Below are 26,906 nucleotides of genomic sequence, written 5' to 3'. Positions count from 1 at the left end.
ATGGGTGAAGTCTATACTCTTCTGGTTTCAACTTCCACCTTTATCTCCAACCCTAACCTTCTTTTCTGAGCTCCATACCTTATAGCTGAGAGTCTGACAGACATCTTTACTTAAAAAGAGTAACATGCCTAATACTATACTCATTTCACCCCACTTCCATCCCAACTACAAACCTGCTCCTCCTCCTGTTTTCTATATTTCAAGGAAATATGTTGCATCCAGTGGCCTGAATTAGAAACTCCAAAGTCAGATTTGTACTATCACTCTCCATATTCTTTTATATGTAATGTCACATCTGCCTTTATTGTCTCTATAATGGTTTGGTTCTCTCATTGATTACAATGACTACATCCTAATTAATCTCCCTGTTTTAGACTTGACCCCATTCACTCAAGCCATTTCCCTATGCTGCTATAATGGCTTTGCTCAATGTCAATATTAATATGTCCATGAAAGTATTTCAAACGGTGCTCAAAATCATTTAATATGTTTCTATAAAGTTCAATATAGAAACTATATATTTCTGGATTAGTGGTCCCCAACCTTTTTGGCATCAGGGATTGGTTTTATGAAGGACAATTTTTCCATGGACCGGGGTGGGAAAAGGGGATGGTTTCAGGATGATTCAAGTGCATTAAATCTATTGTGCACTTTATTTCTATTATTACTACATTGTAACATATAATGAAATAATTACACAACTCACTATTATATAGAATCAATGGGAGCCCTGAGCTTGTTTTCCTGTAACTAGACAGTTCCATCTTGGGTTGATGGAAAACAGTGACACATCATCAGGCATTAGCTACCCATAAGGAGCATGCAACCTAAATCCCTCACATGTGCAGTTCACAATAGAGCTTGCACTCCTATGAGAATTTAACGCCACCCCTGATCTGACAGGAGTTGGAGCTCAGGCAGTAATCTGAGCGATGGGGAGCAGCTATAAATACAGATGAAGCTTTGCCCACTCTCCTGCCGCTCACCTCCTGCTGTGTGGCCCAGTTCCTAACCAGCAATGGACTGATACCAGTCCATGACCCTAGGGTTGCTGACCCCTGCTCTAGACAACATTCGAAACCCATTGATCTACTTTGTTTCATTTCCACTCATCCAACTTCACAACTCCAGGTGTACTGAATTACAAAGTTTGCAGTTCCTTGAATTCAGTCAGCTTCTAGTTCTGCGGCTGTCCTTCACTTGACCACCGCCCTCCCCAAGCAGTTCGAGAGCCCCGTGTAGGTATCTCCACCATAATAGTTTTCACATTGCTTAACTTACAATATTGCTCCACTTTGATGTTTGCTTCATTACACTGTAATCTACTGGAATGCGGAGAGAATGTCATATTCTTCTTGTAGTCTTTAAGACTCAAGACCTAAAGATATACAATGTCCTAGGTTTTTTACTGTATTTATCAGGATGAGTAGGAAGTATATTTTCTCTGTCTTGTCTTGAAACCAGATGTCTCTAAATAACATTTATCAAACTTTTAGTCCAAGACTTCATATCATGTTTGTTAACAAATTTAATTTTTAAAAACCTTTCCCCTATGAAGTAGATATTATTAACCCCATTTTACATACAAGGAAATTCATAACAGTAACTGGCTCATGGCAGTCTGATTACAGAACCAAGCCCTTAAACAAACAACAGTACTTCTATAAGCAATACTCAAACTTAGATGCTTTTTCAATTGTTTGCAATTTGAGTAGTTTAATATTGAAAATATTAACACCCTAGATTTTTTTTAAGAGTACCTTTAGACAGTTTTTTTTAAAAAAAATAAGAGTACTTATGGAGGAAGCAATATGATGATCCAAATGGGGGAAGAATCTGCAGGCAATGTTACACAGAAACAGAACTGATGCAGGAAATAGCAAATCAGCACAGTCAAGAGGCAGTTACAGGTAATGAATCTACCAATATCAATTGGCTAAGTTAGAGATTGCTTACTGTGGCTGACTAGACCAAGTGACCTGCAGGAAGCCTCCCAGCTCAAAGATTTGATATTCTACTATGACAAGTTTCTTATTTCATTTTAAATCAAATCATTTCAGTAAAGGTCAATTGAATGCGTTCTATGTGCAGTCTCTCCACCCTTCCCCTAAATTCATGGGCAGGTTTTAAGTGGTTTGTCTCCCCAGATTATAAAAGTAACTAATGCTCACTGTAAAAGTACTAAATAATATACTTTGGAGTTTTCTTCTTTCTATATACAAACATACTTATTATGTAGTTTAATAGTTTGCCTCTGTGTTGAGGATTGCGTTATGAGTTTTTTCCAAGGGCCTGAGGAATTCTCAAAAATTATGGTAATGATGGCATAATATTCCATTCAATGGCTGTTCAATAATAAAATTAATCCTGTGTTGTTACTAATTGCCTTTTACAACATTGTCATTATTTTAAACGATCCTAGGATGATGTCTCTTGCAGACAAATATTGGCCACACTGTTTTCTAATTACATTTGCAGGCTAGGTTCCCACAAACACATGCGTGCACATTAAAATTGAATAATCAAATTGCTTTCTGGAAATACTGAATTAATCTATATTATCATCAGCACTCCCTAAATCTAACATCTAACTCCTCTCAACACAAATTACTCTCAATCTTCTCCAGTTTTTTGTTTTTTGTTTTGTTTTTTAGATGGAGTGTTGTTCTGTTACCCAGGCTAGAGTGCAGGCATGCAATTGTGGCTTACTGCAACCTCTACCTCCTGGGTTCAAGTGATTCTCCTGCCTCTGCCTCCCAAGTAGGTGGAACTACAGGCAGGCGGTCACCACGCCCAGCAATTTTTTTTTTTTTTTTTTTTTTTTTTTTTAAGTAGAGATGGGGTTTCACCATGTTGGCCAGGATGGTCTCGATTTTTTGAGCTTGTGATCTGCCCTCCTTGGCTTCCCCAAATGCTGGGATTACAGATGTGAGCCACCATGCCTGACCAATGTTCTTCAATTTGAAAAGTGAAACATAGTTTTAATTTTGGTTTCTTTGGTTACTAGTATTAAGCCACACATACCCTCCCCTACTTAACCTCCCCACACCCTCACCCACACCTAGGCACATGCACACACATCGCATAAACTTTTCTGGGCCTAGAGTGTAACTTTCTGAGCTAGGAGGTGTTTCTCCATAAAGGATCTTTTAGAAGATTTAACACTTGTGGAACAAGAATCTATGGCTTCTGGGAAGTCTAGAAATCCTACTCTCATCGCCTCTTCTTCTTCAAACAATCATAGAAAAAGGATTTTAGTAATCAAAACTTCCGTTAACTGAGAAGTGAAAAAGGATCTTTATTCAGATTCTGAAATGTACTTCACTCAACTACCTGTATTTTGACACTCAGATGAGTGCCTGTAAGTGTGCATATATATATGCAAATGTGTGTGTGTGTTTGTGTGTGTGCGTGCATAAAATAGAAGAGAACATAAAGCCAGGGTACCGGGAGAGCATATTTTCTACATATTTAATGAGGAAAAGACATATTTGCAATATTTAAAGAGTTTCTCTTAGTTAATAAGGAAAAACTAAAAAATCCAATTGGCAAACAATTTCAACATGATATCCACTGATGAAAACAAAATAAAAATGACAAGTAAAAATAAAAAAAGATGTTCAACCTACTAGTCAAGAAAATGAACATTAAAAGATATCACTTGCCCCTCTGAATTGATATAAAAAAAATCATACATAGTTATAGTGAGAGTGAAGAGAAAACAGCATTCTTGTATAAAGTTGGTGAGCAAATAAATTTGTTCAGCAATTTAGGAGGGTTCATAATCAGTATCAAGAGTTTAAATACATATTTTGCATCATTAAAAGGAATGCAATATGTATGTGATATATACATATGAAACAATGTTCAAAATTAGCTTTTTACACAGCCAGAGTAAGTTGCTTCTGTGTTTATCTATGTTTTGTATTATGCAAATGCACAAGGAATATTTAAAAATGCATTAAAAATAGGGGATGGGGAGTTGGGGAGAAATAGCATGGGGAGAAATACCAGATATAGGTGAAGGGGAGGAAGGCAGCAAATCACACTGCCATGTGTGTACCTATGCAACAATCTTGCATGTTCTTCACATGTACCTCAAAACCTAAAATACAATAAATTAAAAAATGCATTAAAAATAATAGTGGTAAATTCTGGGTAAGAGAAAAATTGCAGACCAGTAATAGAAAACGGATAGTCTATATTTTTATACAATAAAACTGTGTTATTTGAGCATGTATTTACATACTGAATGGGGGATTTAAATATTTTTAAATTAAAAAATATAAATTTTAATGGTCTAGCTTGCTTTGCTTTTGGTTAAACTAACTCATCAACTTAATCAGCATAACTACCATCAAATAAAAAATTTAAGTAAAAACATAACTTAAAATTTTTCTTCTGGTAAAAAGAAGAATTTCTTCCACTTTTAACAACATCTAAACTCAGTTTTATGAAACTAAAATCTAGGGCATAAAAATTTTGCTTCTGCCTTTTATTTTCTCAACACAATCAACCTCGAACACCTGAAAAGTCAATAATAAATGGCTACATGGAACCTTCAGATCACAAAGAGAGATATGCTATCAATCATCATTCCTGCTGTCCACCATGATTTTGGTTGCCTTCCTTCCAGGCATTTGTAAGATTGAACTTTCCTACCTACTTGAAATGAGGCATGGCCATGTCGCTTTCTGTGGCCCAGGGCCTCATAAGATAAGCAATGTAAGCAAAGTAGTCTCCAACAGCCAGTGGGTGCTTACCAAGTATCCTTCTCCCTGCCTCCCTGGCACAAAGGCCAATGACATCCCAAATGTTCACTGTATGTCAGCCTATATCTCTGGGCGAGGATAGATGACGTGGAGCATATCTTCCTAATAACCCAAGATCAATCTGTAGGATGAGCAAGAAATACCTGGGCTATGATGTACTAGGAAGATTTGGGGGTTATTTCTGCAGCATATCCTAGGCTAGTCTGACTGATATAAAATTCTTAAGATCTATCAGTTTTGGCAAATTCAAAGAAACCTTGAAATTGTCATATTTCTTAATTTAAGAGGCAGAGGGATACATTCCAGGGCAAATGAAATGAGAAGAATCTTGGCTCCTGTAAATAAATGGTCACTAGAGAAATGTTAGATGTCCTTCTGAAGGAGTCAAAGATGCACCTTCATCATCTGAGCTCTCAGAGACAGGGCTGAGGGCCTCCCCAAAGCAATTTGTAAAGAAGATAGCTTTTAAAATTCTTTCTGGACTTCCTATTTTATATAATTTTCTATTTTCTCCTATAATCCTACCTATGAATAGTCACTGCACTCCAGCCTGGGCAACATGGTGAGAACTTATATCAAAAAAATTTAAAAAAAAAAAAAAGAGGTAATTTTGTATTTTTCCTTGCCTTTTCCTCATTAGGCCTGCTAATGCACATCCAGCATAAAAGCCTGGACTCAGCCCTTTGCAAGAACCTTGCTTGAATCTGATTTGTTCTCTTCTTCACCTCAGCCTACCCCGAGTCTGCTCTGTCTTTCCTAATGCTAACTTCAGCCCATTCTATGTTTGACTGTAGCCTTGTTCATCAATTAAGTGAGACTGGGGCATGTATTTGGTTCATACATTGAGCTAAGTCAATGAATGTGTGTAGGTGTCTGAAGGGTTTTTAAGAGGTAGGGAACCTGTCCTCCATGGTCTTAAACTCTGGGTGCCAGAAGCGACTGGTAACAAATATTCACATGATTCTTCTCTTCCCATTGATTTTTTTATCCCTGCTAATTTCCATCCTTCTCCTTTCTGAGAGCTAAAACTTTTTAATTTAAGTATGTATTTACTCTTAAAATATTATAAAAGGGAATAAGACTGATACTAAAAGAAAGTCTTTCAGAGGGCATGATAGGCTTTTTCTTCGGAGAGTAACTGGTAGTTTTTAATCTGCAAATTGGGTTACCGAGCTACAGAAGGTTAAATTGGTAAAATCTAAAATGTTTCTCTCAATTCCACTATCCTCTCTCATTCCAAGAACAAAGCTTAATATATTTTTAACAGTGTGGCCTATAATATGAAATTCTCAAAAAGTGCCATATTGCACTTTGTATGAAATAACTGTTTTAAAAGCTTCCTCTAACACAACCATATTTAGTAGTTATAATGTTGCAACTTTATCTGGGTTCTCAGTTACTGATTTCTGCACTTTGCATATATTTATTATTAAATAACTACAAAGTTCAGGTTTATATTTACTTTCTGTTATGAGCTTCCTTCTTAGAATAATATTACAATTTATTTCCTTGATGATCTCCTATATATATGGGTCTTCATCATAATTTATAAACAATCAATGAAACAAAAGGCCTTAAGCCTCTTTTTCTAAAGTCAACTCAAAGCCAATATATTGGAAACAATTCAAAGATGAAGGCTACATTTGATTGTCTATATGCTAAAATTGGGAATATATAATCTTTACAAAAAATAATTCATTATCTCATAAGACAACAGATTGGAATCCCAAATATTGTCTATAATAATTTTTCTATTCAAAAGTGTTTTCATTGAATAAATTCTATAATTTTCTGTTGATTAGATCTGAGAATGTAAGGGAAATGGAAAAATTATAACTGGGAACATCTCCACTCTCAAAAGGAAGACTAGTTTGCAATAACTATGATAAGAAGCAAAATGTGGTAAATTTTCTGATAGAGGTACAAACTAAGCATGGCTAAGCACAGTAATTATTTAAGAAAGATAAATAAGAACAAGTAAGAGCATCATTTACCTAATTACTCAGCTCAGGGTTCTGGGTGGCTGAAGCCTATCTCAGCAACTCAGGGCACAGGGCAGGAACCAGCCCCAGAGAGGACACTATCCTATTGCAGGGCGCGCGTGCGCACACACACACACACACACACACACACACACACACGCTGACTGGGACCATTTAGATACGCCAGTTCACATTACATGCACATCCTTAGGATGTGGAAGGAAACCAGAGTGCCCAGAATAATCCCACCCATACATGGGGAGAACATGCCAATCCATACTTGGGGAGAACAACAACACACAGACAGTGGCCCTGCCCAAGAATTGTTTTTTCCACATCAATGTTATAACAAAACAAAGTTGAACAAAATGCTGTTATTCAAGGGCCTACCACATCCTATCATCCTCATTTCACATATGGGGAAACTGAGGTACAGACAACTTTCCTACCTGCAGTCCACATATAATGAGTGACGCACTGGTATTAGGTGTCAGACGGTCAGGCTCTGAGACTCAAGTGTTCTGTGTTAATGTGTTAATGTGAGAGTGTTCCATGCCTTCCATGATCATAATGTTATACACGTTTCTTTGGCTCCTTTCAATAACCCCATCAGACAATTGCTCTTATGACACAGATTAACAGATGAGAAGACTGGCTAAGGTAAGCTAGGAAGGCATAGCTGTGTGGCCATGGGAAGGACGGGCAGGAGCAGGACACAAGTGGATGGAGATCACTTAGTTTTGAAACAATGAAGTGTTTGTGATAAAAAAGAAGGAAACAGGGAGGTGTTTGAGAAATATACAATACTATAAAGGCAAATGTTAGAGGCAAACAGGAAAAGAGTAAGAAAAACTAATACCAAAGAATCCAGAGTTTTAGGGCTGGGGTCAGCCAACTCCAATTCACGTCAAACTGGTCCACTATGTGTCTGTGCAAAGAAAACGATATTGGAACACAGCAATGCTCAATTGTCTTTGTGTATTCTCTGTGGCAGTTCTTGCTCTACAATAGCAGAACTGAGAGGCTGCAATGGAAAGGGTCTGGTCTGCAAAGCCAAAAATATTCAATCTGGTCCTTTAAAGAAAACCTTTTCCACTCCCTTCTCATTGAACAATGAGAACATGCGGACACAGGGAGATGAACATTACACACCAGGGCCTGTTGGGGGTTAGGGGAGGGACAGCATTAGGAGAAATACCTAATGTAGATGATGGGTTGATGGGTGCAGCAAATCACCATGGCACATGTATATCTATGCAACAAACCTGCACGTTCTGCACATGTATCCGCAACTTAAAGTATACTAATATTAATAAAAAAAAGAAAGAAAATGGTATGAGTGCATGTCCGGTTTTAAGTATCCATGTTCTTTTTTCTGTAATTTTGTGTTCTCAGACTCTGCTTTCTGTAGACAGCGACTATGTGCTAATTCATTAATGGCACACAACATATGCTCAATAATTATTTTAAAATACAAGCTTTTAAGTGTGAATAAATGTAAAATGTAATATACTCTCCTGACATATTCACAAAGAAAATAAAGAGTCTTATAAGGTCAATGGTCAGTGCTCAGAAAAAACAATGACTAGCTCAAACACTACCATTGCACAGAAACAGAGCAGGCTTTAAGTATTTTTAAGAGGGCATCATTTTGCTTTATTCACACAGTGATATCCCATCTAAATTACAGATACTTGGCTTTGGGAAGTATCAACTGACTATTCCAGGAAACTGTCCAAATTGGGTAATTGCTTACTTGGAACAGAATAATAGCCTTATGTTAATTTACCACTAGGGATATTGTTTTTGTAAAAGTACTTGGAAAGCACATCTCTCCACAGCACAGATAATTATTTTAACAGAGAAACCTGACACAAAGACAGAGGCATTCCTTAGTCCCACCGATCCTTTATACATAAGTATGTATACTCAGAATCTAGCCCCATCACACCATCTGTAGCCAGACTGTCCCATCTCGACATGAAAGGACAACACAGACATCCTCAGCTCTGCCAGATCATCTTGGATTAAAACTAGGTGAACTGCCAGTGATGAGAAATGCAGCCCACAGGAAAAAGAATAGAAAGAAAAGCTTCCAGGAAATCAATACCTGTTATCTGAACTGAATCCATGGTCAATGAAGAGAAAAGGCATGAATGAATTATCTTAAAGGTTCTCCAGTTGTGAGTCATGCCTGACAGTATATTCAAAGCCATTAAGGATAGTTTTTATTTTGTTTGTATTCTAGACAAAAACGCAGGAAAAACCAAGATGTGAGAGGAAATAGGATTTGATTCAATCTAAAAAGGTAGAAAATATAAAATGATAATTAAGAGTCAAAAGTAAAAGATAAAAACATTTAGGTTTCAAAGAATAAGTATATTTAAATCAAATACAGTGCTACTAACAAACTTAAAAGTACAGATTTAAAGAAAAGGACGCTTCATCAGTCAGTCCTTTTTATGATAACACTTAGGGACACTCTTCAGAACAGTGATCCCCAATCAACCAAATCAGAAATGTCATGATGAGCTTATAAAGAACCAAACTCCAAACAGGAGCAGGTTCCTAGAAATCAGACCTACAATGTAGGATGCCCCCAGCACCACAAGTAAATAATTTTTAAGAAATCTCAGAATTACCTAGAGATCCCGGAGGTAGTGGAAGGGAGGGTGTACTCTCCCTGTGCCAGCTAGTATTTGTTGGAGAAAACAGAAGTATGTATTACTGATGATAACAATAATGAAATGATGAACAAAGAAGGAAATTAGGAAAAGAAGAAGAAAGGGAAAGAGCAGCAGCAGCACCATTCAGGGGAGGAGGAACCCAACTAGCTGATGTGTGTTATGTTACTTTGGTTAAGGAGAAATGGGAAAAAGAGAGGAGAGAAATAGATAAGAATTGAAATTAATATTCTCTAAACTTGAGTACTTTAAGACTATACACTTTTTTCATATTACATCTTCATCTTATCCATATATTTCTCTTTCAGGTTATACACATGCAAAATGACATGCTGCAATGTTCTGATGACATGCTCCTCTACAGTGGAGGCTCCCAGAAGGCAGAGAGCATATTTAGTAACTCATTCTGCTCAACACTTAGCTCATGTCCATGGAAACATGTTGAATACAAGCTCTTATTAAAGAGGGGGAATACAATCAATCATTTTAGAATGTCCAGAAAGAACTTTTTCTTTTCATTGAGCCTTATAAATTATTCTTAGATTGTTTTGGTAAATACCATGTAATAGGGAGAGATATACAGGGAACATCAATTGTGTCCGTATTGTTTTACTGCTTGTGATAAAAAGATCTGAAATAAATGTGACAAAATATTAAGATTTCACAAAATTCAGTGTTGAGTGTCCTCTACATCATTTTTATTTATTCTTCAAATATTTCATAAGGAAAAATACAGTAGAAACTTACAAGATTTATTAATTTTTTGGAGAACGACTTGACAATATATATTGAAATGTGCTAAGAATTTGCCAGAAGGAAGAAAAGAGAAACATACAAACACATGCACAGAAAGAGACAGACAGAGAGACAGAGGGAGAGAGAAAGAGAGAAAAACAACTTTGGAATGCCAAGCCCAAAGATGCAAGTCTATCTATCTATTTATAATAGCAAATAAAGAGAAACCATCTAAATGCCAATATAATATAAAAGAATTAGGAAATAATTTTATATTCACCCTATATGTTAAAATATTCTGTATACATAAAAATCATGAATTAAAAAATGGAAAACTACTTACAAGTGAAAAAAATGAGCTACCAAATAATATGGATAATTCTATTTTTTTATAAGAACAGAAATAGAGATCCAGAGAGTCAAATAGATTGACACAGATTCTTGATGTTTTAAAGGCATAACATCTACCCATAAAATATAAACAAATAAATGCAAAACTGGTGAATCTGAATAAGATCCAAGTTAAGTTCATTGCATTATGCCAATGACAATTTTGATTTTAATAATGTACTGCAGTTATGTTAGATGTTATTACTGGGGGAAGCTGGGTTATGGATACAAATGAACTATTAATTTTTGAAACTTCTTATAAATCTATAATTTAAAAAAAGAAGGAATATATAGCTAATATAACAAGACATTTGGCTTTCTTGCATTTACCTCAATAAAATTTAAAGTAATATCTAGTTTTACCATGGGGGAAAAGAAGGCATAAACCTTAGCAAGAATTGTTTCAGAATTTTGTGGGCAGGGGGAACAGGGGACAGTCTTGCTCTGTTGTCCAGGCTGAAGTGCAATGGTGTGATCTCAGCTCACTGCAACCTCCACCTCCCAGGTTCAAGCGATTCTCCTGCCTCAGCCTCCTGAGTAGCTGGGACTACAGGCATGTGCCACCATACTCAGCTAAAATTTTGTGCTTTTAAGTAGAGACGGGGTTTCACCATGTTGGTCAGGATGGTCTTGAACTCCTGACCTCAAATGATCTGCTTACCTCAGCCTCCCAAAGTGCTAGGATTACAGGCATGACCCACCGCTCCTGGTCCAGTATTATTTCTGAATAAATGTCAATGAAAGTAGTTTAAACATAAGTCTCAGTCCTAGACCTTGCATTTATCAAACCTCTTTCTTGATAATTAAATTACACTACATCTCCATCTAACCTCCAACCTATACCGTGCACCACCCCTCCAAAAAAAAACACACAGACACAAATATAACATAAACATACACACAAAGATAAATCCAACTGCACCAACTAGACACCATTGGACATAACTTTAGTGCTAAGTAAAACATAAAATTGTTATCCTTTTTCCTAGCTTTATATTCAAAATAATCTGAGAACAATGTTACAATCTACATATTTGTTATATCATTGCCAATTAGCCCACTATCACCAACCACATTCCTAGATGAAGGATTTTCCATTAACATTTTGATAATTTGAAACTTGAATACAGTGCAGCCTGCTCAATTATCCAAGAACTCATTAACTAGCTGGTGCTAAGGAAACCTTTATTCTCTCTTTTCTGACTTGTCTTTCCCTCGCCTTCCTGCTTGTTATCACTTCTAACAAAAAATGAGAGGCTGCACAAAGGGATAAAATTAAAATTAGTTGTGGTTTTTTTTAATCTATTAAAAGATTAATTAGTTAGAAAATGGCCACTGTTCACCAAAATGAGATGCTATGTACTCTACTTTTTCATACTTCAGCAATCAAAGGCAATTCAGAGTAGGACTAATTGTAAAATAAAATGGATTTTATTTCTCTTATTTTCAGAAAATAACTGGATAGTCCATATCACTTGTTACTATTCTTCTTTTATTGAACAGGAAAATGAATATTATTTTACTATAACCAAAATGCTCTTCTTCCTCACTTGAAATATAACATTGTTTTTCAGAGTTCATACTCTATCTGTACTGTCATCTAGTGCCTGGAATAGTGCCTGGTCCATAGAAGTCATTCAATAAATATTGGATGAATGAACAAAATAAAGAAGAAACAAATGCATTAACAAATGAATAAACTCCAGAACTAAAAATGAAATAAAACCCACTTGTATACATATAAAAGGCCAACAAACATATGTGTGCATGTATATATGTATGTATGCACCTTGCTTTTTCAATCTGTAACACTGGTATTATGAGGATAAAATAGAATTAACTGGGCAGGAAACATGACACGATGAGAAGCTGCTACACTCTAAAGCCTAGTAAATCTGGTTTTTCAGCCTAGATCTGCTATCTCTGCATGGCAAAGTGAGCATTGTCAAGTTACTTAACTTCCCCTAAATTCTTGAGAACTCATGCTTTTAAGAAGTTAAATAACTATGGTAAGAGGTGATATTATGTACCAATATGTTTTGAATCCTATAACACTTTAACACACACAAACACACACATACCTAGGAATACACGCTTAGAGTAAAATCATCTTTTAGAATTTAGGAGATTTTGATATAATAGCAGTATTATACTATTTCTATAAAATACTGTCTTTGAATAAAATACTGTCTTTGAAATAATTTATTTTTTAAAAAAATCCTCCCTATTAAAGGTACCTTTTACTAATTACGAACTTGAAAATTAATCTTTTTATAAGTTAAATAAGCCAAGATAAGAGAAAATTTCATCAAATGTGGTCTACTAAGCCTGTAATTACAAATTACATTTCAGACAGCTGTTGAAATATTCAATCGAAGTAAAAAGATGCTTATGCTAGACATATGTAGGAGATCTTGAGCAGTCAGGACCAAATATTTTTAAATAAACAAAATAATAAAATCAGTGTTATATTTTTCTAAAATTCAAGTTTTTAACAGATCAATATAGGCTTTTACTCTAAGTAATATTAAAATTTTATAATTTCTAACATAAATAGATTTTAATAAGAAACTTTTTGACTATCACTTTTTTCATTCTGTGATTATAATTTTTTAACATAGTTACAAAAAGATGACAATCTGATAACATAATATCAACTCAACTCTTAATCTGAAATCCTTGGAATTTGATATGTGTCAAAGAGGCAACTTTTCCAGTTCATTCTCATATAGGTACAGTCAGCCCTTCATATCCACAGGTTCCACATGTACAGATTCAACCAACCATGAATAAAAAATATTTGGGAAAAATTTAAAATAATTTAAAAATACAAATTTTAAAAATGTAATATACCAATTATTTGCATAGCACTTACATTGTTTTACATATTGTAAGTAAATTAAGATGATTTAAAGCATACAGGGGCACGTGAATAGGTTATATGCAGATCCTACACTATTTTATATACGGGACTTGAGCATCTGCAGATTTTGGTATCTGCAGGGAGTGGGTGCTATTCTGGAATCTATCCCCTGCAGACACTGAGGGATGACTGTACTTGGTCTGTACCACATAGGTTAGGTGTTTCCCTACTTGCAGTATATATGTATTTTTCTTGATAAATGGAAACCCCTGGATTGTAAAATATCCTCTACTACAGCGTAAAGATCAATGAATGAGTTAAGGAGAGGCAACAGACGCCAACTGCCTCAAAATAAAGCTTAGGCTCAAAGCTGATGACAAAATTTCAAACTCTTTGGTTCCTAGATAGAGGATATGTGGATTATTTGGGGTTCTGATTGGATAGGTGACTTAGGTAGTATCTACCTGCAATTTACACAAAAAATCAGATGTAGGAGATGGATTAAGAAGGTAAATCTGTGTATGCTAAAGTTTTAATATCAGTTCAACTGATATACAGAAGGCTCTGTGCATTCTACTGTGAAGATAACAAATGTAATTTAGACCTGAACCCTACTCTCCTATTACTGAGTGGTGATTTATCAAATTGTTGATATAAGTATCAATAGACTGTGAGCTTACACACTAGATGTGTAGTGACAAAATGGAGATGACTATTGAGCATTTTTGCCAAACTTGCTTAAAGGAAAACAAGACTGCTTTTTAGGAAAGAACCACGAAAGATTTTAAGGTAAAATCCTCAGAGACACTGAAAGGAGATGAAATCAAAAAGACATGTCCAAGTTGGCTCTGGAAAACAGTGAGGACTTACATTCCTCTAAGGTAAGGGGAGAGTGGAAGACACACAGAAACAGAGAACAAATAAAGCAAAGGGAAGTTAAATCCCCGATTAACAATTTTAAGAATGCTACATTGCTCTCACGTTTTTTCACTCTCTAGGTTCTGTTATGCAAAACAGAAGTTAGAGGGCATAGTTATAACTTATAACTGAAATTAGACTCTACAGTGTTACCAGCTCAGTTGAAAACATTAAGTCCCCCACTGTATGACTTCTGACAAGCCACTTGTCTTTCTTGGCGTTTGTTTACAGTGTTATAAAAATGCATTATAAAAGTTGTTGGGAAGATTCAAAGCATAGGGCCTGAAACAAATCAAATTCTTCATAATTAGTACTAGAACAGCAGTACTATTAGTCTTTGCCATTGTTGTTTTGTTATTACTGTCAACATTATCGAAGATAATACATCAGGTTAGAGAAAGGAATGGTGCAGTAACAAGCTAGAAAATAATCACATGTGAGTTTCCTTCTCATTCTATTACAGACTCTCCACATATTTCATTATATTTTGACTCATCCCATAATCACTCAAAGGAAGCATTTAACATTTTTCGATCATTTGTTTTCCAAAGTTTGGCAACATCTGTGGAATAACATAGGTGAAAGAGACAACTCACTGTCTTTGCACGGGATTCCTTAAAAATGGGATATTCTTATTAGAACTAAGAGAGCCAGATGCAATGCAATTTCTGAGAAATATATCTCTGCATTTAAGAGATGCCTTTTATCAACGTTTGCCCACCTGTATATCTTCCGCTTGAAAATGCAGAAGGGAATTAGGATCAAGATAAAAAACAATGAAAGAAAAACAAATAGAAATACTACACATCAATGCATTTAAAAGTAAATAAAACCAATGACTTACATATAATGAAATCCTATTTTTTATTTTATTGATAGGTTGGAGGGAAAAAAATTCCAAGTGTTCATAATTAAATTAATTAGACTATATACATCATGTTCTTATAAAAATGACAATAAAGCATACTACAAGCAATGAATAATGTGGTCATTATAGATTTTCCTTAAGCCAGAAAACCAACAGAGTAGTTTTAAGGAAGAGATTAATATTGCTTTCTACTGTCCAGGAAAAAATTTTTTAAAAGCTGTCAAGTCATTTAAAGCTCCTTTCCTCCCACCTTTAGGATTGTCATACACAAAGTTAAAAGTTTATTTTTTCAAAAAACAGCTATTTTTTATTCCATATCTAGAATGTTTTGGACATGTAGACCCAAATTTTTAAAACTCTTCTCATATCACTATTTACAATAAAAAAAAAGCAAAACTTAAAACAGTTTCAGTGGAAAAGGGTTCAAAAAATAAAGAAAATCTAAAATTAATTGAGACTATTATCAACAAGAAATAGAATATATATATAGGAATACAGATACTAAATTCAGCCTGCCTGGGTTAAAAATCTTAGCTCTGCTATTTACTAGTTTTTTATAAGTTTATAAGTTTAGCCAAGTTTCTTAAGAAACTGTATCTCTATTTCCAACCTCTTTAAGCAAGCATAAAAATTGGCCCTACCTTACATGGTTGTTATAAATATTAAATAAATTAAAGCACTCAGTATCATATCTAGCTCATACTATGGAGACAATAAAAAGGTTAGCTGTTAGCCCTTTTCATAACAGCTGTTTTTATAACGGATAATAAAAAGGTTGGCTGTTTTATGATATACTTGACAATATTTATATACTTTAGCACACTAAATTATCCCAACAGTCATATAAAGTTATTATTTCTCCCTGAATCAGTAAGGACAGGCTGGATTATGCCATACAATAACAATTGCAAAATCTCAGTAACTTGCAGAAAATCAATGTTTATTTTTCACTCATGCCCCAACATTGTGGTTTCAGGCAGACTCCTCAAAACACTGTCACCTATACATTTTTGCTCAGCAATCCAAACTGCTTCTATTCTACATGTACTTCCACAATGGCCATGGCAGATGAGAAAGAACTAAGAATTGAAGCTCTGTCAATTAAGTGAAAAGCCTTACTCCTCTTATTGCAATGGCCAAAGCTAATCACATAGCCACATCCATGTTGGGAAGACCATCTTCCTACATATTAGCAGAGGAGAGCAGAGGAGAAAAGAAAACATAAAAAACAGTAATACTCATCACAGTATGCATTTTATAAATTCTTCCATATTATAATCATTTGGACCAAAGTACTTTTCAAAGAGTAGAGCCAAGATTTTGAACCAGAAATCAGTTTGTTTTCTCCACTACCTGATTCTCAACATTTTTTCCTCCTACTGCCAAAATTAGGGTATTCAACAAATTCCATTGATAACAGTGACAAACTTCATCTGGACTTAAGGAGGGAGAGTTAGAGGAAGGCACAGTCAAGGTATTTGTGGTTTATTATAGAAAAATACCTCTCAATTGAAAAATCAGTGGAAGTCCATGAAAATAAGAAAAAGAATGTAGAAAAAAAACAAAGTGAGATTAGTGCAAAGGTGAACTTTTTCTAAGCTCCCAGGCACTCATTAAAGTTATTTAGCAAATGGTCAATAACATCGAGGGACTAATTTTCTTTTTTAATCTTACTAAATTTTTCTACAGATATGTATACTGGCCAGGTCTATAGTAGAAACTAAGCATTCATGTTCTTCTTCCTCCTCCTCCTGCTCTTCTTCTCTTTCTTCTTTATCTTCCCAAATTTTGTTTTACTTAACTGCTGCATCCACTTAGGAATGACATCTTGAAAGATTATACTTGGCAAATGTTGTTATTCTACCATCAACACCTTAGGAGAAGCTATTCCTATTGTCCAGAGTCAGGTCATAAGTCAAAGACCTAAGGACTTTAATTGCGTTTCCACCCTCTTAAGGCCATTAATGTTTTAAATTATTAAAGCCATATAATTAAACTCTATCTCTGTCTAATTTAGTATTTGAAAGAGCTTCGATTTTTTTATTATCTTCATATTTCCAACTGGACTCCTTCAAATTCAAAATTCACAAACTTTAATTTTCCTAAGATTTTGTAAGAATAATACCACTCCTTTCTATGCACTGTTTCTTACCTCATTCAGCTAAAATACTGACAAAAGCAAATATAGTTAATACCTTTAATATAACAGTTCCCTATGCACACATTTTAAAGGATTTGAGTTTCGTATTCACATATACTTGAAACTATAATTTAGAGAAGTTATTACATTTATATATATAATTGCAAAGATTCATTAGCCTCCCACACCTTTTTTTTTTTTTTTTTTTTTTTTTGGCAAATGTCACACCACAATGGAAAACAATGATCTCCTTCATGGAGTCGCTGCTTGTTGCTTATAAAAGTAGAATTTAAAAAAAAGAAAAGAAAGAAGAAGCAGAAGCAAATAACTCCAACCACTGGATTTTTTTTCTCTCAACTAATACTATATGGCATGAACAAAAGAAAGGTAAGCCACATTTCAGGAGGTGGGAAGAATTTGGATTTTCCCCCATCACCTGGTAGTTGATAAGTTACAGGTGATTGAATTACCATTGTTCACTGATTGTGCCATTTGCCAGGCAATCCATCCTTGCTTATGTATTTGCTGCATCCCTGTAGTTTCACTCTGTTCTGTCCTGAAGGTTCAGCAGCATGACAGGCTGAGAAAATTAGATACGGCACAGCACCAAGCTGCTGACCTTCAGAATATAATATAAGGCCCATCTTTTAAAATTGATCTAACTTGATGAGGTTATTTTGAGGACTTATTTTTAACAGGCAATTTTTCATGCTGACCAGATACCTTCTTAAAATATTTTTATATCTATAAAATAATGATGATTTTAAATTTTAAATACACCTGTACTGTGTACAATGCTATGAATAAATTTATTTAGAGTTTGTCAAAAGGAGAAAAAATTCTTCCTCTTTATATAACACTCTCACCTTCAAACCAGAATTAAATGTAACTTTAAAAATATCTGACAAAGACTAAATTTCCCAAACAGTTTAATGTTGCTGAGCATTTTTTTGCCAAAGAGCCAAAGTTCAATGGGGGGATTAAATTGCTTCCTGGATACATAAAATCCCCATTCTATTTTTATTTATTTTCTTTTGAAGCAATCTCAAACTCACAGAAAATTTGCAATGACAAGTATTTATTTTCCCTTTGAAACATTTACTGACATGATACCCAAGAAGCCTAGAAAAATTTAATATGTAATTGTTACAAATAAGGACATTCTTCTGGAGAACCATACTATAAACATCAACTTCAGGATACTAATATTGACACATTACCACCATTCAATCCTGAAATCCTATTCTGGCTTCTTACTTCTTCCCAAAAATGTCAATTATGGTGAAAATATTCAGAAACTATCTCTTGCACTTAATTCACATCTCTTTGGTCTCCTTCAATTTAGTAGCCACAAATCTACTTTAGATTTACCAAGATTTGGCAACTGGGCTTCTGAAAGAGTTGCTTTAATATTTGTAGGAGAAGATTCTGGGCTTAGCCACTGGAGCTACCTCTACAAACCCAAGTCTATCCTCTACAAACTAGCTGTGTGGCCTTGAGCTTCAGTTCCCTCACATGTAGAAAGGGCATGATAATACTAACTTTGCCCCATTTGGGGAAGGAATAAATGGAAGTACATAACTATTATATAGTTGATAGCTCAGAGAAAAGACTCAACAAATATTAATTCTCTCTTCCTTTTTCAACTGCTTCCTTATGCTCTGTCAGACTCACAAATGTGTAGCTCACTAGAATCACTGTAGAATATAAAAAGAACAAACCGATCTACTGAGTACTCTTTATCCCAATTTTGAGACTTTTCCATCCTGTTTCTTCCAGTAACTTCTAGTACCTAAAGCAAAAAAAATAACAAAGTTCAACTTGCAAAAACAAGGAATCCTGTTGAGCAGGTTTCAAAACAAGCAAAATTCCCTTCATTCCTATTTCACAATTTCTCCACTTCCACATTTAAGCACAGATTTCTTCCTAAAAAGAGGACAAGGGAGGAATGAGGAAGAAACTATCTTTTACTTGACCCAGGTACCACCATACCGCCATATATTATCCTGTTTCATCTTCCTGTCGCTGTCTAATATCCTCATGGAATGTTTTTGCCTATACCAGTTCACTCTAATGCACTTTTCTGGCTTTGGCTCTGATCTCACCATTGATATCATATCATTGTAGGTCATTAAGGATCTCTGAGTTACAAATTTTTTTTTCAATTCTCAATAGCCTGAAAGCAACTCTAGAACCCTTGACCACTATTTTTATCTTTACTCTCCTTTATAATACATGATGCTAAAATATCTTGCTCTTTCCTTTCCTTTCTTGGTATGTCTCATCCATTTCCATAGACTTGTTTTCCTCCCGTTTCTTCCCAAAGTTCAGACCTTACTATTTTTCTCTTCTCCTCCCTTTTGTTTTTTCACTTCAGCTTTCAACCTCTCACCTCTTTAAGATTTATAGCAAAATCTGTAATTCTACATCAAGCTCTCTCCCAGTTTTCAGCCTCATAGCTTTAATTGCCCATCAATTCCTTATCTGGACATTTAACTCAGATTCTTGCAGTTAACATAATGTCTTTACTTCCCTACATCCCACTGCCAAAAAGTCACTATGTCTAATTTAACTTTTATTCCTGAAGTTCCTCTCTTTCTATTCCTCCTGGTATTACCCTAGTTCATTAGTCACATTATTTTATGTCCTCCTTACTCTGTTTTTCCCAATATCTCTCATTTCCCAACCTACCAAGAAATCTTAAAATCTGAAGTCAAACTCGGCTTCTGATAATACTTTTGTCCTATCACCTACTTAACTTAAAGTTTCCATGGATTATTACTGCCTTACTAGGCACTGCAAACAAAAATGCTCACAATGGAAAAGTTAATGGCTGGGACGGGCAAAGTATGATGCAATAGTGATGAGGACCGAGGACCCTGAATAACAAACAGGCACATGCACCATTTAAAGGGTCAGCAGCTTGGGGAGAGATAGCATGGGGAGAAATGCCAGATATAGGTCAAAGGGAGGAAGGCAGCAAATCACACTGCCATGAGTGTACCTATGCAACAATCTTGCATGTTCTTCACATGTAACCCAAAACCTAAAATGCAATTTAAAAAAATAAAAAATAAAAAAATAAAGGGTCAGCAGCACCTCAGTTCCAGCCAAGTGTTGCTTTGCAGGAATACTGACCCATTGCTGACAGATATTCCATTTTTTCTTCATTAAAGAGAAGATCAAAAGCTGAATTTTTACAGGAAATTTAGGTTTTTTAGATAAAATATTCCAATATTTAAATGTTAAAATATTAAACAAACAAAACATCTAGGTCAAACAAAGCCTATCTGCAGGCTTTCAGCCATGCTGTGACCTGCAGCCTAAGAAGTAATTGCAAATGCCTTAGCTTGCTACTCCAAGCCTTCTAAAACCAGGCTGAAACTATTTTCTGAAGTTAAGTCCCAGCAACCCAGAAAAGCCACTGAAAGCCAATTGGTCTACTATAACTATCCTCTAAGGACACCTGGCTTTTCTTACCTCTATGTTTTTGTCATCTTGTTCCCTGCACAGAAATGACTTTCCTCCTAAGTCCTACTTTAAGATTCACTTTAAATGCTATCAGTTTTCCCCCAAAACTTATTGGACCACATTAGTTCATGGTAATATTTCATATTCCAAAGATAATCATATCTAGTGGTACGTGTCACGGACAGTCCTAGATGCTTTACAAGCTTCCCCTCACCCAATTTAATCCTTAGAAATAGATACCATCATGATTCTAACTTTCCAGATGATGTTATTGAAGCTTTCCCAAGGTAAGCAGCAGATCTAAGGTTGAACTCAAGCCTGTATTGACCCAATGCAGAAGGAAGAATAGGAAATTTATATTTTGGTCATGCATTATGTGACAGGTATATGGGCCAGGAAAAAATTTAAAAATCCTAACCAAATGACCATTTACAATATGGCTCTCTCTTTCCATCTCAAGGTTATTTTCTGCCATTTCTTAAGCCCCAACCACATAAACCTTCTTCAAGCTTCTGGAACTTACTAAACATATCTACCTCATGGCCTTTGCCTATGTTATTTTCTTTCCCTGGAATGTTTCTTCCCACTTCTCACATGTTTAGTTCCTACTCATTTTGATGTCAGTTTATCATTTCCTCTAGACCTCTCTCATGATCCTTCTAAAGAAGACAATATTATATCCCCCAATAAAGGGTGTATTTCCTAGCATCTACTGCAACTTTAAATAGTGTTCATCATGTAGAAAACCAAATGTGCATGTTCTCACTTATAAGTGGGGGAGCTAAACAGTGGAGACATACAGATATAAAAATGGGAACAATAAACACTGGGGACTCCAAAATGGGGGAAGGAAGGAGGCGGCCAGAGTCAAAAACCTTCCAGGCACCATGTTCACTGTCTGGGTGATGAGTTCAACAGAAGCCCAAAATTAACATCACACAATATGTCCATGTAATAAATCCGAACATGTACCCCTAAATCTAAAATTTTAGTTTCTTTTGTAAAAATGTAATGCATGTCTTCCATGCTGCTATGTGGTGGGTTCCTTCACTATCTCCTTCATTTTCTCTATTGTACATGCAGTGGGTGAATGATTAATGTCCTTTAATTCTTATAAGCTATTTTAAGACTTGGCAGGATTAAACAACCTTAATCTCAGCTAGTAAGGAATTGAGATCCTGCATGTTGAGAAAACGACACAGTTTCCACCACAGAAATGTTATTCAAGCTTAAGTTATTCTCTAATGATCTACAATGTATTTAGTCTTTTCTTTTTGGGGGGTTATAGTCATTGTTGATATATATTGATTTCTAAACAAATGGATATGAGAAGCCTATCATTGAATGTTGTTTAAATAAAAGTAGACTAAAATTGGATTGTAATACTTCCACAGAAAGAGATAAATTGATGGCCCAGAGAGTCTACCCCAATGCATAATAGAAAAGTGAATTGACTAATCCTTCAGAGTGGCAGCTGGATTTCAATTTCAGGATAGGCAGCAGGATGTCTATCAGGAGAAAATAACCAGAAACACCTGCTTTGTTGTTCCAGGATTAAAGAAATTACTATGATTGCAGTTCTCTGCTGCAGTCTCTCTAATAGAGACTTTATTACCCAAAGAGCCAGGTGTTAACAATACGCAGGAACCGCCAAACTGTGAGGAGAGGCAATTATGTGTGAATCCCTAAAACACCTACCCATAATTTGGATTTGTTTTTTGAAGATCTCAGAAATCACAGAGCTGGAAATGCATTTAATAGAGTCATTCACTATAATGAAAGTTCCCTTCCATATATCACCCTTAAAGATTTCTATTCCATATCTATATTACTGTATGCAGAAAACATTGGGTAGCTTATGCCATTGTGAAAGCTAATATGCAATACTATTCATGTGTTGAGGCTTTTGATAAGCCTGTGGGTTCTGAAGGGAGTTTACTTTTAAGAACAACAAACAGACAAGCTTCTAAGAATCCCTCTAGCCTCTGGGAAGCCAAAGGGCATCAGAGACTGTGACTACACATATGCCAGCTCCACAGAGGAGAGAACAATTAGCTATAGCAATCTTGCCTTGTTTTGTTTAAGCATTTGGCTATCAATATCTCCATTCTCCAGATCCCAGCTTCAAAAAAATAAGTAAAGCTCCTTCACACCAAATTGTGCCTAAACCCACTTATCACCTCCTAAAGAAGTGTTTTGTTTTATAGCAACAAAAATCACCAAAGCTATGTATCCTGTTACTCTCACTTTAAAAACTTATATGCCAGCTCTGCCTTAGATCCTGGGGATAAAGCGAAACAAAAGAAAGTTCACTCTGTCCTTGAGTTCGGCTTTGTAGAAAATTGCTAACTGGTCAGCTATCTTCACTGTGGTGCCCAATGCAGTCATGGATTCGAATCAAAACTACTAATAGAAGTTTAAGATTGGTTCCTACCTCTACTTCCCTCCCAACCCTGCTCACCCGACCAAAATTTTTGGTAAAATTGAATCACGCTGCTGAAATACAGTCAAAGCTTTATCGCGTATTCACTTTGATTTTCTGGGCTACTATAAGACAGGTTTGGCTGCATGAGTTCAAGACTGAAAAGCTAAATAATTCAGATACAGGGTTATCAAATGTTAGTAACCTGTAAAAATATAGTGACTCTTCACAAAAATTCTCACTAAAGGCAACATCTTATACACACAATTTCAGAAAATGTAAACAAGCAACTAGATATTACAGAGAAAGAGCAAGTTATTGGCAAGGAAATCTCCAGGTCTTAAGCTCTACTTGCTGGGCATATTTACACCCACCTTCAAGGCTTTCTCCTGGGCCTTTGCCGATCCCTGATTGCCCCCTTGAATCACTCCAACCTGTCCTTCCTTCTCCATTCTTATTGTCCCTGCCTTAGGTCCGGCTCTCACTGTTTTTCATTTAGAATATCCCTGTGGCCAATTTTTTTAACGATTGCCATTCTACTGGGTATATATCCAAAGCATTATAAATCGTTCTACTATAAGGACACATGCACAAGAATGTTCATTGCAGCACTGTTTGCAATAGCAAAGACCTGGAACCAACCCAAATGCCCATCGATGATAGACTGGACAGGGAAAATGTGGCACATATACACCATGGAATATTATGCAGCCATTAAAAAAACGGTGAGTTAGTGTCCTTTGTAGGGACATGGATGAACCTGGAAACCATCATTCTCAGCAAACTGACACAAGAACAGAAAATCAAACACCACATGTTCTCACTCATAGGTGGGTGTTGAACAATGAGAACACATGGACACAGGGAGGGGGGGCATCACACACTGGGTTCTGTTGGGGGTAAATAGAGGAGGGACAGCGGGGCGTGGAGAGTTGGCGAGAGATAGCATGGGGAGAAATGCCAGATATAGGTGAAGGGGGGGAAGGCAGCAAATCATGCTGCCATGTGTGTACCTATGCAACAATCTTGCATGTTCTTCACATGTACCCCAAAACCTGAAATGCAATAAAAGAATATCCCTGTGGCTTAACTGAATTCTCTGCACATTAGTTTATGATGGAGATGGCCATATAAAATCATTAATAGTACCGTATTTTATGACAGATATTTGTACACAGAGTTTTGCGAAACAGTGATGCAGTAATCTCCATGTTTCCATCTGAGAAACACTAGGAGGGTTTCCTGCTCCTAAAATGATTATGGTATGAGAATGCAAAGAGAGCTATTCCTTCTCTAACATTTATAGGGTCTAGTGTATAAAGACATAGTCTTCATCCTTTACTCAGTCATTTCCATATTTGCATTTCAGAAAGCGAAGCACAGAGAGATTAAGTCACTTGCTTGTGAACACATAGTCAGTAACTGCGAGAAGCAGACCTCAAACCCAGGTAGTCTGGCCCCAGAGTCCATGTTTTTTTCTTTATGACTTCCAAAAAGCAGGAAGTAGGTTTTACTCATTGTTGTACACCCAATGTCTTGTTCACTGTCTGGCACATAAAAGAGGATCAATCAAATACTATCAAAAAAAAATAATTGAAATGAAGGGGCAAGGTGCTCAGATTCTAAAGGCAACATCATGTCACCCCACACACTAATGAGAGAACTGGACATGGTGGAGACACAGAACAGGCTCTTGCCAATTTTATTCCAGGTTCCTTGCTCTAACCAGAGAGCCATTCGTCCACTGCAAACCTGACCATGTCATTCCCCTCACCTCATTTCTGAGAAGTATTTTTCAAATTTTTACAGGAAACATTCTCTCTAATGGCTGGCAGATGAGAGCAATCACATCCTTAGTGCACAGGCACATAAGGAGCCACATTCTGAGATTACCACTGACTGTGCTTCAGCCTCACTATCCTAGCAAGCTTAATATTTATTCTACAATGTGTCTCTGTTTATTGTAACACAAAAATAATGCTTATACCTTGTTATAATTCCAGCTCCAGGTAGAAGACTTTACTTCTACCATGGACTTCTAACATCACCTGGACTATAATCTATCTGTATTCTTTCTGGGTACCCGGTACTGCAGCTTCATATACCCAACAGGCCTATAGATCTCGTCCAAGCTACTTGGCACAGTACATAAATCTCTTCCCAAGCTAGCCCCTGACTCACGACTTCCTCTCCCACATCTCCAACCAACACAATCATTTCCAGTCACTGTCTCAGTCACATTTCAAGCTGTTGCTCCCCTCTCGGACTTTGATAATTAGGGCCTTGTCGACTTTGAGAAGACATACCCATCCTCCCAACCCCTTCTGGGGTGTGATGTTATTGAAGTCTTTCCTCAACCCTCCCTCCCCACCATGTGAGGATACTTAGTTATAATTTTAGTTTATTGCACCACTTGCTTAAGACACTGGTGTCTCCCGGACTAGACTGTGCGGTCCCTGGAGGCAGGACCTTGTTTTAGTCTTCTTAACATTCCCAGTGCCAAGCAGAGCCTTGCCAGTCAGGCAAATCTCCCGTTTATGGGACACTGGGTTCACAACGGTAACAGGGTCTCTCAAGAGAAGGCAAGAGAGCCGACTATGAAATTGAAATGAAACACGAAGGGTCTGAACACATCTACAATTTCAATTTTCTTTCGTGATAGAATTCCAGATTCCAGGTCCCAGGGAGGTGCTGGAGCCCAAAAAGTTACCCGGGATGGGGGTTGGGGTTGGCACAGAAGTCACTCACCAACTGGTGGAGGGCGAGTGTGTGTTCTCCAGCGTTTTGGTCCAGGGCTTGTACCAGCTGATCTGCTCGGCAGCTTTGCCCCAGAACCTCTCGGGGTCCGTCACCGAGGCGGCGAAGTGGGTCTTGTACTCGCTGCCACTGCCCGAGGACAGAGCCCTGCAGCCCCTGGCCCCGAGACCGCCCCGCGGACCCGGGGCCACGAAAGCCCTGCGGGCCGCACCAGCTCCACGGGCCGCAGAAGACCCGGGCAAAGGCCCTCCGAGACCCCCGGCGCCGGTGACTTTCCGGCATTGCAGCCAAGACGGTTTCATCGCCGCCGGCCACCCGCGGTCCACGAGGGTGCTCGTTAGGCGACAACTGTGGCTTCTGCAACTTTCCGGGGCCGCAGCAAAGCGAGTGGGAGGCGGGGGCAAGTTCCGAAGTGAGCCAGGAGCCCAGAAGTTTGGAGGCCACACTAGAGTCACCGGGAAAAACAGACCTGGAGCAGCCGAAGAAGCAACAGGCCGAAGTGGGGTCCCGGGAGGGGTGTCACAGCGCCCTTGCAGAAGGCCAGTTGCGCTGCTGCACGAAATCCAACCCCCTACGCGCACTTTCAACCCCGCTGCCTTCCCGGAGAGAGCGCGCTCCAACTGCAGAGCGTCCTCCCGATTTCAACGCGCAAGTACTCCTAGGAGGAGGCCAAGGCCCCAACTGCCAATTTTCAATCTAGCAAATTGTACGCGGCTGGTTTAATCTTTGGACGATCGTTGGTGTCGATAGCATCCCTCTGGCCTGCAGGAAACCGGCAACCCGGTGCCTTGCAGCAAGGCCCTTGATTGCTATTTATTTATTTTAAAAAATCAGCTCAGATCCTGGTTACTGAAAACACAATCGGCTCCAGGATAAGGACCGCTCCGGGATTTCCTGACCACTG

At 37.0% G+C, this 26,906-nt stretch overlaps 1 protein-coding gene across 1 annotated transcript in view; it reads right to left on the bottom strand.

The window, feature by feature from the left end:
• ACSS3 (acyl-CoA synthetase short chain family member 3) overlaps nucleotides 1-26,398 on the bottom strand; it is a 161,131-nt gene extending 134,733 nt beyond the window's left edge. The window contains exon 1 of the mRNA XM_032296849.1: nucleotides 25,994-26,398. Coding sequence (XP_032152740.1) covers nucleotides 25,994-26,304 — 311 coding nt within the window. The 5' untranslated portion in view covers nucleotides 26,305-26,398. The remainder of the gene's footprint in view (nucleotides 1-25,993) is intronic.
• Between the last annotated feature and the right edge of the window lie 508 nt (nucleotides 26,399-26,906).

This window comes from Sapajus apella, unplaced genomic scaffold (assembly GCF_009761245.1).
Source record: "Sapajus apella isolate SASKATOON/1434 unplaced genomic scaffold, GSC_monkey_1.0 scaffold2, whole genome shotgun sequence".
In the NCBI taxonomy this organism is placed as follows: domain Eukaryota; kingdom Metazoa; phylum Chordata; class Mammalia; order Primates; family Cebidae; genus Sapajus; species Sapajus apella.
Note: the sequence above shows the minus strand (reverse complement) of the source record. Positions and strands in the feature narration are given on the sequence as shown.